Below are 15,906 nucleotides of genomic sequence, written 5' to 3'. Positions count from 1 at the left end.
GTACCGTTATGTAATTATATATTCCTCTTAATAAAAGAAACTGTATAAAAATGCTGAGTGGGAGACCCCACTTTGTTTGTTGTCCAGGGCAACGTGTTCTATAAAGCTCATGTAATCCTTTTTTGCTAGAGAACCCTGCAGCTTCTGCTGTCAGTTCCATTTTCCTCCCACTTGTATCCATACCAATTACTGCACCGCAACATTCACCTTGCTATACCTTTCTATACGCATTGCTATGTATTACAGCATATAAATACAGAAGTGAACAGGTCACCAGCTACAAAATAACATGCTCCTCTCCTGCTACTGTATGCATGCTGGTGATCTGATTGTTTTATCTCTAACCTCATCAATGCAATGTACAGGATTACAAAATGGACACACACCTTTATGAAGTCTGGCATCCGAAAGGATAAACAAACTAACATAGCACAACTCTTTTGATGTACTTGCTAGTGGCTCCAAACACAAATGACAGAAGATCTGACGAAAGTCACCTAAAAAAAAAATAAAAAAAATTAGAAAACAGTTCATTAGCAGATTTATTTATTTAAGGGGTTGTACACTAAGATTACAAGTTATCCCCTATGAAGAAGATAGGGAGTAACTTGCAGATCGTTAGGGGGGGGGGGGGTGTCACCACTGAGACACTCGCCGATCTTAGTGCATCCCTTGCAGTGAGAAGAAGCCTGAAAGGAGCGCTGGTCATGCAAGTGCACTTTCAATGGAACTATGGGGATGGCTCAGCAGCAAATGCTCGGGTATTTCCGTTAGCCCAACTGCAATGAATAGAGCACCAACTGTGCATGCTTGGCCAGCGCTCTATTCATTCTAACGTAATTGCGTGGAGAGAAGCAACCCCTGCAATAACTGACAGAAGGAGACACAGATAGGAGACTGTAGATAGGGGATAACTTGTACACTTGGTATAACCTCTTTAAGAAATTATTCCAGTGTTTCCCTATCAGGGTCTGCTCAGTGATTCCCCAGAATATTGCAACAGAAAGTCAGTGTTAGGGTTCGAAAGGAGTGAATTTCTTACCGAAAATTCTTTTTTCCGAGTCATCCTGACGGCATACCCGGGAGGTTGCACCTTGACCTTGTAGGGGCAAGGAAGCAAGAGACTTCAAAAAGGCTCCTCCTGCCTCCCATTCTCCAGTGTCTTCTAAATTACTTACATGGGCATGTCGCAGTTAACCAAGGCAGATATTTTATTTGCTCCAAAACAAAAACAACAAGATTTGGTAAGAACTTACCGTAAAATCTCTTTCTCGTCTTGTTCATTGGGGGACACAGCTCTGACCTTGGGTATAGCTTCTGCCACTAGGAGGCGACACTAAGCACAAAAGTGTTAACTCCTCCCACTAGCTATACCCCTCCTGCAAGCAGCATGCTAGCTCAGTTTGTATGCAAGCAGTAGGAGCAGCCAGTAGGATAATAGATAACAACAATACTCACGAACTGTAACTCATTCCAACCCCGTGTGCGACTGCACCGAGGACTCTTCAACTAAGGAGTATACGTAACATGGGTGGGTGCTGTGTCCCCCAATGAACAAGACGAGAAAGATTTTACGGTAAGTTCTTACCAAATCTTGTTTTCTCGTCTGTTATCATTGGGGGACACAGCTCTGACCTTGGGACGTTCTAGAGCAGTACCCAAGGGGGCGGGAAAATATAAGGAGTCGCATGTGTAAGGAAGCAATCTGTCCTTCAACTGCGACCAGCGTTAATGGATGGCTAGGTATCCCGCATGCTCAGACAGAGCCTAAAGGGGCCTAAGTAACGGCCCCATCCACCCTCTGAGGGAGGAAAAAAACAGAACCCAGACAAGGAGCTGCCGACGAGGCACACGCCTTCCAAATAATACGGCCTGGGAATATGACCTTGCTGGCATAGTAACCCTGACTTGCTGCAAGGCAGAGTCATTGTAAGGAGTCTACTCTGGAAACGCAGGGATCCAGTCGGAGTTGCCGGGATTACTGGCAGCGCGCCAGCGTGACTGAAGCATGCTACCTGCACGAGGTACTCTGGCGTAGTCAACCGAGAAACCTGCCCTGGAGCGTTCCTTGGAGCTACCGAGAAGGTGCCCACCGATACCTCACCAAAGTGGATCCTGATACCGGCGGTAGGCCATACAGCGGGTAGATAACGACCGTTTCCTGTACCCTCCGTACACAATAGGCAACCGAAGATGGAGCTGTGGAGCCAAAGGCGCCGAAACATCTGGGTTGTGGGCCTTCTACCAGGCGACTTAGTTGTAAGACAGGTCCCGTATACCTCCAGGTATTCGATCTCACCTACACCGTCCCTCCGCGATGAAGGGACATTCGACTCCAGACGCCAGTGGAGAAATGACCTGTTAAGATATGCAACCATCTCATGCTGGAGTCCTGTGTTGACCACGGTTGGAAGGCCTGCCGTATGACCTTGATGCTGTATATGCTGACAGCCTCCGTCCATGGCATCGGCTGTCTGATTAGCTGTAACTTGAAAAGGTGCGTGAGAGGAAAAAGTTTGGTTCCATGATTCTGCAACAATGCCCAGCCCATGGCGTCCGCCCCTGCATGGCCCCATGGCCTAGCGAGGACATCTGCCCCTTTCGTGATCAACTAGGGCTGGCCCCGTGCTGGGATGCCATGTAACCGTGTGACTCCACTGGGTATGGAAAAATTGACCGCACAAGGCAGCAAGGGAACAATGGTCCGAGACTCACTGATCCCTTTCGGGAAAACCTCCACAGTAGGGATGGAGGAACCCTAAAATTGCAGACAGTACAAGTATGGACTGTCTTACGCTGTCCTGCAAGTCATAATGCAGGGAGAACAATGCAGGAGGGCCACAGCGAGTCGCTGGATCTGCTCGTCTTAACCCCCATTGAACGTTTTACCTTCCTATACCATCAGTCTCACAAGCGACTAGGAGGGCCTAGTTTGCTGAGGATCAGCGCTCTACACCTGAACCGACACTAGCGACAGTTTAGAATACCGAGCACTCCTACAGTCAGTCTCCCCATCCCCAATCGGAGAAACGTGGCCTGTTCTGCACCCCACCAGGGTCCGCAGGAGCTGTCTCCTGCAGAGAGCTATCCACGTCCTACTGACACGGCTGTAGAACTAGCAGCCCATCATTCCTAGAGAGTACACATGCCTTGTAGTTCGGAGAACGCCCGAAAGAAGCGAACTCGGCATTACAAAGTGCCGCCGGAGGGGCGCCCCGAGTCACTTTCGTCTGTGACGGGGGCATAAAAAGTATGCGGCTCTTCTGTCATCGTAGATCGCCCTAAGTTGCCTGTAGGAAGCTGCAGGTGGGGACTCCAGGGAGGCTAGCCGTTATGAAAAACGTCTGGAGCGTAAGCTTCTGTGGGGTGGAGGCGAATACGACGTGTTCACAGAATTCCTGAGGATAGTATATTGCTCAGAAGGGTACCACAAGACTTAGCCAGACCGAAGGAAGCCCAACGGCTGTTCGAATTCCTTAAGGGTTTTGGGCTGCATACTGCTGCCTTAACACCCTGCTCCACACAAGGCCCAATACAGGTTGTCCATAAGGCGACTAATTTTTGGGGGAATGCAACTCTCGTACAATAGCGAGACCCCATACCGATGTGGTACTAGCCGGACCCTGTCCGCGTGCTATCCCGGCATCGGACCCAGCGGTCTGGTTGCCTGCAGGGAAAAGCGGGGGGCTAGCTGTAAAGCCAGGGCAACCCGGTCAGGCCTAACATCAAGGCCGGAGTACCGCTGATAATCAGCTTGTAAGCCAGTACGGCAGCAGAGAGCGCACTTGATATGTGGCTCTGTCCCGAACTGCGACTCAGGGTGCAGGAAACTACTGAGGGGACAAAGCTGACCCCTGCTCAAACCAGTGTATGCGCTGCTTCGGGCATTGAAGTACCACCGGTCTCAGCCGCCTAGGGATCCTGACAGAAAGATGGGAGGATAATTTCCTGCTGTCTGTGGAATTTCGAGACTACCTTCGGTAGAAAGGAGTCCATTTTTAGTATGACCTTATCATCCTGGACTAGTAGATATGGTGTTTTACAAGAAAGGGCCTGGAGCTCGCTTACGCGCCTCGCTGTTGTAATTGCTACCAGAAATACAGTTTTTAAAAGTGAGCCACCTAATTGATATCTGATCAATGGGCTCAAAGGGGGTTTTACAGAGATTCTGGAGAACTAAGTTCAGGTCCCAGGGGGGAGGACATACTGCGGCAAACTGGCCTCATTCTTTCTGCCGCCTTCATGAACCTGCGGATCAGTCTATGATCTGCTAAAGGTTGGTCTAGAATGGCCGAGAGCGCTGATACCTGCACTTTTAGGGTCCCTGGTCTTAGGTTTTTATCTAGACCCTCCTGGAGGAAGTACCAAGATCTCCGCCACCGAGGTGTCAAGATTGGAGACTTCCAGCCCCCTCCAGGAGGAGAACTTTTTCCATATTTTGTTATAAATAGCTGATGTAACCAGTTTGCGAGACTGGCGTAGAGTCGCGATAACGGCGTAGAGTCGCGATAACTCTGGAGGACAGACCTTGTCTCAGTAGCGTCTGTTCCTCAATATCCACACTGCGAGGTTCAGTCTCTCTAAATTGGGGCACAACACTGGGCTCTGCGCTAGTAGATCCTTCCTGGTTGAAAGGCGGATTGGCTCTGCGATGGCGAGTCTTAGGAGTACTGGAAACCATGCCCGTTTTTCCCAGTATGGGGCAATTAGGATAAGGGTCATGTGGCTTTGCTGAACCTTCTGCAAGACTCTCGGGATCAGGGGTATGGGGGGGTAAGGCATAGGCAAGACTGAAGTCCCAAATCTGAGAAAAGGCGTCTATCCCCTTGGCCCTGTCTGGGATCTAGGGAAAAGTAGACGGGGCATTTTGAGTTTCGGCTGTTCACGAATAGGTCCACCTGTGGTCTGCCCCAGGTGTCTGTAATGAGTTGAAATTCCTCTTGGTTCAGGGACCATTCCCCGGGGTCTAGGAGTCTTCGACTGAGAAAGTCGGCTGTTAGGTTCTGGGACCCCTTGAGGTGGACCGCCGTCAGGGACTGTACCGTGGCCTCGGCCCATCGGAAGAACCGGGCTGTTAATTTCAGTAGGTGGAAATTCCTGGTTCCTCCCTGGTGGCGAATAATGGAAACGGCGGTCATATTATCTGAGAAGATCTTAACATGTTTCTTCTTTAGGATGTCCTGAGCTCTGTGAAGTGCCTCCCAGATGGCCTCAAGTTCTCTGAAATTTGAGGTCTGGCTTCGCAACGCTGGACCCCATTCGCCCTGGAGCAGGAGCTGCCCTACTTGCGCTCCCCAGCCAGACTGGCTTGCGTCGGTGACTACGCAAATAAAGGGCTCTGCCACCCATGGGGACTCTGCTTCCAGCAAAGGGACCGTGTGACTGATGACATGGGCATCCTGATGTCCAGGGAGGTCGTTGCCCCATCCCAGTTGCCTAGGATGGCCCTCTTGAGCGTTCTTGAGTGTGCCTGGGCCCAAGGAATAATGCTGATACATGAAGTCATAAGGCCCAGGAGTCTCATCACGTCCCTAATTGTTATTCGTTTCTTCTGGCCGCATCTTTGTGATGCCTGTCTAAGGCTTTCCTGCCTGGGTAGAGGCAAGGATAAGGTCTGCGACACAGAGTTTATCCGCACCCCCAGGAAAGTTTTGCGTGTCTCGGGGAAAAGACTAGATTTAGGGAAGTTTACTATCCACCCGAGCCTCTGAAATAGGGAGATGACTCGGCTGGTATCCTCTTTGAGGGTCTTTGGCGAGGATCCTATTACCAGGAAATCGTCCAGGTAGGGGATGATGTTTATGCCTGCTACATGGAGATGCGCCACCATCTGTGCCACCATTTTGGAGAATATTCTGGGTGCCGTTGAAATGCCGAAAGGTAGACACTGAAACTGGAAGTGGCATACACGGCTTCCTATCCTGATAGCAAATCACAGGTACTTGTGATGTTCCGGCAAGATTGGGACGTGATAGTACGCGTCCTTTAGATCGACGGTACTCCTAAAGTCCCCTTTTTCAATTCGAGTTACTGCTGACCTGACAGTTTCCATTTTAAACCTCTTATAGGTAATGTATTTGTTCAGGCCCTTCAGATTAAGGATCATTTGGTAGCTGCCGTTTGGTTTTTTAATAAGGACTAGCGTACCCGTCGCGCGTTGCCGTGAAGACAGATCGGACTGCGCCAGCGCGTCTAATCGGGCGATTAGACGCTGAAATTAGACGGCACCATGGAGACGAGGACGCTAGCAACGGAACAGGTAAGTGAATAACTTCTGTATGGCTCATAATTAATGCACGATGTACATTACAAAGTGCATTAAAGGGGTTGTCCCGCGCCGAAACGTTTTTTTTTTTTTTTCAACCCCCCCCCCCCCCCCCCCCCCCGTTCGGCGCGAGACAACCCCGATGCAGGGACTTAAAAAAAAAACCGCACAGCGCTTACCTGAATCCCCGCGCTCCGGTGACTTCTTACTTACCGGTTGAAGATGGCCGCCGGGATCTTCTCCCTCGGTGGACCGCAGGGCTTCTGTGCGGTCCATTGCCGATTCCAGCCTCCTGATTGGCTGGAATCGGCACGTGACGGGGCGGAGCTACACGGAGCTGATCTCCGGCACGAGCGGCCCCATTGAGAAAAGAAGAAGACCCGGACTGCGCAAATGCGTCCAATTTGGAGCTTAGACGCTGAAAATTAGGCGGCTCCATGGAAACGAGGACGCTAGCAACGGAGCAGGTAAGTGAAAAATTTCTTATAACTTCTGTATGGCTCATAATTAATGCACAATGTACATTACAAAGTGCATTAATATGGCCATACAGAAGTGTATAGACCCACTTGCTTTCGCGGGACAACCCCTTTAATATGGCCATACAGAAGTGTATAACCCCACTTGCTTTCGCGGGACAACCCCTTTAACTTTTACTATTTATGACATAATCAATGCTCGTGCCAAATTTCAAGTTTCTATGACATTGGGAAGTGAGAAAATTACATTCCGTACGTAAAATTTGGACGCTAATTCTTTGGCGCTTAGAATTGAATAATCGAGTTGGGACCCATTCACTGTTCCTATTTATGACAAACAATGCTCCTGCCAAATTTCATGTTTCTACAATATCGGGAAGTGAGAGAATTAGTGGCAATGATGGAAATCGAACGATCTACGTGGGGGGGGGGGGGGGGGCATAACTGTCGACGACGCTCACAAGCGCGTCATTTATCATAGCATAAATGTACTATGCCTATAATCTTCCCAGGAGTGTACTCAACAACTTCCCAAAGTTTCATGGCGATCGGATGAATGGTGTAGTAGCGCATAAAGGACAAACAGACAGACATCAATTTTATATATATAGAAGAGGGGCAAGTAGAAACCCAAGCCCTGCTCTACTGTGGGGACCTGGACTACCGCCCCCATTTGTAGCAAATTGGAAATTTCATTTTTATAGATATCCTGCAGAGCAGGGGATTGCGTGGGGGTGACTCTGAAGTTATTAGGGGGTCGGGTGAAGAATTCTATTCTGTACCCCTGGGCTACGAGCTGCAGGACCCACGGGTTGTTTGTAATCTCCTGCCATTCCTGGGAAAAATTTTGTAGTCTACCCCCACCCGGTAATCTTCTATGGGGGTAGAAGTTGTTTCTGTCTTACCCCTGCCTCCTTTGGGGTAGGACCAGCTCCCCGTCTTTCCTTTCCCCGGTAGGGCCTGAAGGATGGCTGTCGTCTGTGGGGAAGTTCGGTCCTCGTGTGGTCCGAAGAGCTGTGGGTCTTGTCGGTAGCCTTCTTGAGGATCTCCTCCAAGTCCGCACCGAAGATGTGTTGGCCATGAAAGGGAATGTTGCACAGCCTTCTCTTGGATGCCGTATCAGCCTTCCATGTTTTCAGCCAGACCGCCCTCCTGGCCATGTTGGACAACGCGGCGCTCCTGGCTGCCAGCCTCATAGATTCGGCAGATGCGTCTGCCAGGAAACCTGTTGCCGATCTCAGCAGGGTTATGCACTCCTGTAATGCCTCTCTAGGGGCTCTCTGTTTGATCTGGTCGTCCAGCTCACCTAGCCAGAGGAACATTGATCATGCCACAGAAGTCGCTGCGATGTTGGATTCCAGCGTATTAGCCGCTGTTTGCCAGGCCCGCTTCATTAAAGGGGTTGTTTCGCGGCAGCAAGTGGGTCTATACACTTCTGTATGGCCATATTAATGCACTTTGTAATGTACATTGTGCATTAATTATGAGCCATACAGAAGTTATCAAAAGTTATTCACTTACCTGTTCCGTTGCTGGCGTCCTCGTCTCCATGGTTGCCGTCTAATTTTCGCCGTCTAATGGCCAAATTAGACGCGCTTGCGCAGTCCGGGTCTTCTCCTCTTCTCAATGGGGCTCCGTGTAGCTCCGCCCCGTCACGTGCCGATTCCAGCCAATCAGGAGGCTGGAATCGGCAATGGACCGCACAGAAGCCCTGCGGTCCACCGAAGGAGAAGATGCCGGTGGCCATCTTCAGCAGGTAAGTAAGAAGTCACCGGAGCGCGGGGATTCAGGTAAGCGCTGTCCGGTGTTCTTTTTTAACCCCTGCATCGGGGTTGTCTCGCGCCGAACGAGGGGGGGGGGGCGGGGTTGAAAAAAAAACAAAAACCGTTTCGGCGCGGGACAACCCCTTTAAGGCGTCCACCCTGTTATCCATAGAGTCTTTAGGATGTGACGAGTCTTCGAATGGGAGGGCTGTCTTCTTGGCCATCCTGGCCACCTGTGCGTCCACTTTGGGAACATCCTCATAGACGCGAACATCTTCCTCCGCGAAACGGAGCCTCTCCGCGCAAGCCCACTCGTCCGCAATCACCTTTTTCAGGGTGTCATTTACCGGGAAGACTATGCGGTTCCTTTGTCTGAGCCCTCCAAACATATTGTCCTGCACGGACCTTGGCTCGACCACATCCTCGACTTTCATGGTATCCCTGACTGCTTTAATCAGGTCATCCAGATCACCCGATGAAAAGTAGTACTTTTTGTTCTCATCCTTAGAGTCAGGGGGATGGTCAGGGAATGGTCGAACAATTCACCTTCTGAAAGGTCGCCATGGGGTTGTTCAGAGTCTGAGCTCGTTAGCGGTATGTGGCTAGACCTTTTGGCGGCCCTTCTCTCCCGCTGAGCTGGAGGGGGGAGACTGGAGATTGATGCACGGACCTCCTCCCTAACCAGGGATCTTATGTCTTCCCTGAATGCAGACTGCTCGTCCGTGAGGATCTTGGAGGTACATTCAGGGCATAGGGGCTTTTTGTACGCCTCATCCAGTTTTTTAAGATACAGGGCGCATTTCCTGTGTCTTTCTTAGGATCCTGTTTAGACTTGGTGGACTCCCTGTCCTGCAATGATACAGGCATGCACATAAGGGAAACCCCCCATACATCGCTATAAGTCCCCCTGAGCATATTACCCTTGCATAAGTAACACTTACAGTTTGCAGGGCTTCCACTTCTGTTTCTCTGGTAGTCATATGGTGCAGGATAGCAGTAGACCAAACCAACTTGCCAGGATAATCCTTCACTGAAGGTGTCCTGTCAGTGGAAGCTTGCCGGGGTTTTTCCATTTTTAAGTCTCCCGCCTTTATTTCCGGGTTCTCTCGGCGTCTGACGTCACCGCGTCACGCCGAGTCATTGGCTCCGCCCCCCGACGTTGAGCGTGGCCGCCGCTAGCATGCCTGGAGGAGAGAGGATCCCGAGCCTATGGCCCGCCGCTCTCCCGGCTGAAGTGAAGACACGGGAGCCTCGCTGGTGACACCCGGGCGGTCAGACCTGTGGCCCGCCGTACTCCCGGACCGCGCTGACTTCCAGAAGGGAGGTGAGAGGGGAGGCAATCCTGTGGACCGCCAACCCCGCTGTCAGCCCTGAGGCTCCCTGGAGGGAGCTCCTCTTGCATGTCCCTGTAGGGACAGGAAGCACTGGAGAATGGGAGGCAGGAGGAGCCTTTTGAAGTCTCTTGCTTCCTGTCCCTACAAGGTCAAGGTGCAACCTCCCGGGTATGCCGTCAGGATGACACCGGGGGAAAAAATTGTTTAAATGAGCGAAAATGAATTATAACGGTTCAGTGTAAACATGTCAAATGACAAATAGTTTACTTATTGTTCATTTTTTGGGAGGCAGAAAAATTATCGCTCAATGGTTAGTTGTTCATAGTCATTGTTTGAACTCAAACGAGTTGCTTGGTTGTTCACTAAAGCAAACGATCTATCGCTCCATGTAAAAGCATCCTTACAAACAGGGAAGGCAAACTGATAATAGTCTGCTGAGAAGATGTAAACATATCTGAGCAAAATTATAGCCTTGCTCAAAAATTACAGAATGCCTTACAGACCCCTACGACAAGGCAGGAAAAGCGTTAGGAGCTTCCCAAAAGTGGAACCCTTTTGCCGGCATTCCCCTGTGGTAATAAGGTTGGGAATTGCTTGATAGATCAGAATACACTTGGCCTCTTAGATGGAATGAAGGCATGATGAAAATCCAAATAAGAGTAATGGGCGGCAATTTATTTCTACTTCAACCTCACCTCGCCATCAGAACCCTCCCTATGATAACAACGAATCCTGAAGATATCACAGAAGGAATAATACAAATAGTATATGAGCTTACTTGAGTAGGCCAGAAGCTTGTTCAACCAGATTCCAAGACTGCAAGCAGATGTTTGATGTGCCATCACTAGGAAATTAAGAACTTCAACATGTAGAGGCCGCAGAGACACATTTTCAGAATAGGTCTAAGATTAAAAAATAAAAACACACAAGACCGTTTTATAAATACGGTAGCACTGACTGTACAGGACACAGAAAATAAGATTCTAGCGAGTCCCACATCAAGTAAGAGTACAGGGGTTCCTAGCTCAGCGAGACCAATGTAAACCGTACGAAGTTGGATCTTTAAGACTCACTGTATTTACTTGCACTGTATGGTGCTGTGATGTGTTCACTGTATGGCAGAATAATGCATGCAATACTATGGGGACATTGTATGGGATAGATGTTTGGCATTGTATGATGGCCCTCTTAGCAAGTGTCCTATCTGCGTCCCCTCTTAGCAACAGTGTCCCCCACTCCCATAACTTAGACCAAGAGCCGCAAAAGCTTCCCCTCACTCATTCAGTACTAGTGGCTGTTGCTGTACATCTCTCTGCATAACAGATCTGGCTTTTCCCAAAGCCCTGCTATCAGAGTACCGCAAGTCAGCAGGGGTTATGAAAGGCATCAACCAGTACTATGAAATGAGTGAAAGGAATCTTTTAAAGGGGAGGCCTGGTAATGAGACAGGGGTACTGAGCCATTGCAAAGTCCAACCTGTTTGCAGAGAGGGGTTTCTAGGCAACTAAAACCTCCACCCCTGAAGTGCGCCCCTTGGGAATAACAATATACCTGGCCATTACATGACTTGTATCCAGCATTCTTTCATTAGTTTTTTCATCTGCAGGCTGCATCTCTAATCCTTAGTCAGCTCCAGCAATATTACTATGCAAATCACTCTTCTCCTCCACGTTTATTCCTGTAAACTTCTATGGGCAGCACGAGTCACCCCCTCCCGCACTTTTTTCTCCCTTTGCCCCATTTCTAGAAACTGGTATCACTTGACAACAGGCAGTGGACAACACATTAAAAGGAAGGGAGACTCCTACTTTTTTTTTTTTTAAAGGAACGTTTATTTAGCCAAAATAGATACATATACAAAAACAGCGGACACCAAAAAGAATGCACATCTTGTTGATATATCACAGTATATGAGAATTGAGAGAGAGGACAAAAGTAAAAACACTGAGTGTCTCGCATATTTGTGTGCATTTCTCATAAAACATAGTATTTGGCTGTTCATTTTCGCATTTATTTATCAACTGCTCATAATAAAACAAACCCAAACCAGGTTAGGGCTCCAAGCCTCGGAGCCCCAAAATACCAGGATAGAAAGAAAGAGAAGAAAAAGAGAGAACGGGAGGACCCCCCCCCCCCCCCTCCAGGTCAAAATAAACAAGGGGACATAAAATAGATTAGAGAAAACACGCGCCCCCCCCCCCCCCTCCCAGAAAGAATTTTAACCCTCCCCCTTAATCCCTTCAACAACAAACCTGCACGACTCTTAAAAGAAAAAAAAAAGGGGGGGGGGGGGGGGATTAGCCTAAGCAGTAGATCGGTTCAAGCAGGTGTACCTTATTTTATCCCTTCCTAGTTTCTAGACAGGCATCTCTGCTGCCGTTGCAGGACAGTTTACCCAGCCCCCCCAAATTTTATCAAACTTCTCGGGACATCCTCTCGCCATATAAGTCAGTTTGTACATTGGAAGCACAGAGTTCACCACCTGGATCCATGTGTTTCTGGACGGCTTACCAGGGTGTTTCCAATTCAACAAAATCACCTTTTTAGCATAGAAAAATAGTAGTTTATATAAGGTGCGGGTTGCCACTGCCACTGGTAGGTCTCCAACAAGCCCAAAAAGGCACACCCCAGGGTGCATGATCCTCGGGGCCCCCAGGCGAGATTCCATAAATATGAGGACGTCCCCCCAGTAGTCTCGCATGACACCGCAGTCCCAAAACATGTGTATGATGGTCCCATCGGCAATTAAACATCGGGGCAGGTCGCCGAGGGGAGTAGACCTATTACATGTAGCCTAGATGGGGTGTAGTATATCCGGTGTAGGAACCTTACCTGGATGAGCCCATCTCTAGCACTAATCAAGGGAGGACCAGAGCTCGTCAATATGTCTTCACCCTCTCTCTCCAACAGATCAGGAATGTCAATGATCCATTTTTGGGTGGCTCTCTCTCTCAACGGGGCAAGACACTGCACTAAGTGGGCATAGAAACTGGACAATGGTCTTACTATGTTGCACATCTGTGCCAAACCCTCCAACCGAGTCAGGGACAGCGGTATGGACAGGCCCTGAAACTGAGCCCTGATCACATGTCGTAGCTGGTAATATCTGAAATAGGAGTGTTCAGGCAGGTTGTAGACTATCTGCAGTTGAAGGAATGTGCAGAAGATGCCCTCAGTGACTATGTCAGATAGTAGATTAATACCATGAGCTCTCCAGAATGCAGACTCTGTAAAGCGCTGCAGGTGCGGCAAGTGTGGATTATCCCACAAAGGAGTATGTGGGGACCATGTGACTTCCACTACAGGGGTCAGCCGCAATGCCTTGTGCCATATTTTAAGTGTTACCAGCATGGGGGCAGGTAAGGGGGCACTAGAAGAGGAGTGGCCGCGCATCAGCAGACCCCTCAATCCCAGGACTGCGCTCCAGTCCAACCACCGGATTGTAATCCGATGAGGTCAGCCACCACCCAGCATACACCAGCTGGCTGGCCAGGTAGTAATAGTAAAAACGGGGTAAGGCTAATCCTCCCCAGCTCACCGGGAGGCACAGGGTCTCTAATTTAATCCTGGGGGTGGAGTCTCTCCACAGGATACGCAGTACAATCCCACGAAGCGTAGCGAAGAATCTGATTGGGACCACGACAGGGGAGTTATGTAGTATGTACAAAAACTTTGGTAGCAGCTTCATCTTTATCAAATTGACCCTGCCCACCAGAGTGAGCGGGAGAGAGGCCCATCGTGTCGCCATTTCCTCAGCCCATTTCAGGAGGGGAGCTAAATTAAGGTCAAAGAAGGCAGAAGCCCTCACCGACACTCTTATACCCAAGTATGTTGTCTGAGTTGTCCAGCTCAGTGGAGCGGGCAAAGGGAGCTTAGCCGCTGCAGAGTCTATCGCAATTAAATGGGTTTTGTCCCAATTGACCCGAATACCAGAATGCAGGCCAAATGTGTCAAAAATGGTGAGTGCAGAGTCAAGCGAGGACTCTGGATCCTTGAGGAAGAGGAGGGTGTCATCAGCGTATAGTGCTATGCGCTCTTCATAGTTGTGAAGTTTAAATCCCTTTATTACCGGCGATGTCCGGACCCGGATTGCAAGTGGCTCTATAGCAAGGGCAAACAGGGCAGGGGACAGGGGGCAACCCTGTCGTGTGCCTCTACCAAGGGGGAACTGGGCCGAAATATGGACATTGGTTTTAACACTGGCTACTGGGGAATCATATAAGATCTTTACCCATTTAATAAATACTGGCCCAAATCCAAACTGTTGCATCACTGCCCACAAGTACCTCCACTCTACTGAGTCGAAGGCCTTTGCCTGGTCTATAAATACCAGTGTGCGTTTCCCGCAGTTAGGGTGTTCATATGTCAGATGGTCAAAAAGCCGCCTTAGATTCATGTCTGTACTTTTGCCAGGCATGAAGCCAGATTGGTCAGGGTGTATAATCTCTTTAAGAACGGAATTTATGCGAGTCGCCAGTATTTTTGCTAGAATTTTAACGTCGTTGTTAAGAAGCGAGATGGGCCTATAGGAACCACAATCTGCAGGATCTTTTCCAGCTTTAGGAATCATGACAATTATGGCCTTGCGCATGGTGTCCGGCAGGGCACCATCTCGCAGAACAGAGTTATATAGCGTTAGAACCCGGGGAGCTAGGAAATCCGCATTCTTTTTATACCACTCCCCAGGGAGTCCATCCAACCCTGGCGATTTCCTATTGGGAAGTGACTTGATAGCATCCATTACCTCCTCTATACTCAAGTCCCCATCCAAATAAGTGGCACTACTTGGGCTCAGTGCTGGGAAGGGGATATCATCAGGGTAAGCGATTAGCTGTTCATCCGAGCAGCTAAGTTTGGAAGTATAAAGATTACTATAGAAGTGGGCAAACGTTAGATTTATCAGTTTGGGATTATCCACCAGGGTCCCCGAAGCATCGCGCACCACCGTGATGGGCGGCAATGTCTGATCCTCCCTTGCTAAATAGGCCAGCAGATGACCGTTCTTATCTCCCTGGTCAAAGACCTGGTGACGAGTGTAAAGAAACTTTTTGGTATATTCAGTGAGTAGTAGCTTGTATTCCCGCCGTAGGTTATTTAAGTCCAGGTAGGCCTCTGGGGAAGGATCTGCTATGTGTCTGGCCTCCGTCGCAACAAGGCGGCGTTCAGGGTCCAATCTGGCAGCCTGCAGCGATCTTCTATACTCAGCAATGGCGGATGTGAAAGACCCCCTAGTAAAAGCCTTAAAGGCGTCCCACACAGTCAGCTCCGAAGAAGTCCCCTCATTGACCTCCCAGTATATCCCTGCTTCCTGCTCAGTGTACTCATGTACCTCTCCCTGCGCCAGCCACAGAGGGCTGAGTCTCCACAAAGGGCGAGAGCCCTCCACACCAAGGTCAAGGACCAGCTGGAGTGGGGAATGGTCCAATATGCCCCTGGGCAGATAGGAAACATCCCGCACCATAGGAAGACAGTCCGGGGAGCCAAAACACAGGTCGATGCGGGAAAAAGCATTATGTGTTAAGGAATGACATGAATAGGCAGTGTCATACGGGTGTCGCAGGCACCATATTTCCTGCAGCAAGTAGGAGTCAGCCCATGTCAGCAATCTGGTTGATACCGAGGCAGCTGGAGTGAACCGGTCCCGTACCGGGTCCAAAATCAGATTGAAGCCCCCCATAAATATTATTGGAGCAGGTTCGAGCAAAACCACCTGGGCCATTACATCGGAGAGGATTTTAACATCAGCGGGGGGCGGCAGATAAGATATTGATTATTGTGAGGAGCCGGCCATGGAAGGTGCCCTGAAGGATCAAAAACCAACCCCCAGGATCAATGTGGATTTGTCGGAGTACAAATTGGGCTGCTTTAGTTACCAGGACGCTGACTCCCCTGGCATAGTTGGAATAAGTAGCGTGGTACGCAGCGCCTATATTGTCCCTCTTAAGAGCCAGTATCTTTGAGCCCTGTAGATGTGTCTCCTGAAGTAGTATGATGTGGGGAGAATGGATTTTTAGAAAATTGAAAGTTAAAGCTCTCTTAAATTTGGAATTCAAACCCCTAACATT

General features: G+C 49.4%; 1 protein-coding gene across 1 annotated transcript in view; it reads right to left on the bottom strand.

Moving 5' to 3' along the window:
• UBR1 (ubiquitin protein ligase E3 component n-recognin 1) overlaps positions 1-15,906 on the bottom strand; it is a 127,159-nt gene that overhangs the window by 77,839 nt on the left and 33,414 nt on the right. Inside the window, exons 8-9 of the mRNA XM_066608345.1 lie at positions 10,620-10,743; positions 387-497 (exon numbers count right to left, since the gene is read on the bottom strand). Coding sequence (XP_066464442.1) covers positions 387-497; positions 10,620-10,743 — 235 coding nt within the window. The remainder of the gene's footprint in view (positions 1-386; positions 498-10,619; positions 10,744-15,906) is intronic.

Source organism: Eleutherodactylus coqui, chromosome 6 (genome assembly GCF_035609145.1).
Source record: "Eleutherodactylus coqui strain aEleCoq1 chromosome 6, aEleCoq1.hap1, whole genome shotgun sequence".
Lineage (NCBI taxonomy): Eukaryota > Metazoa > Chordata > Amphibia > Anura > Eleutherodactylidae > Eleutherodactylus > Eleutherodactylus coqui.
Note: the sequence above shows the minus strand (reverse complement) of the source record. Positions and strands in the feature narration are given on the sequence as shown.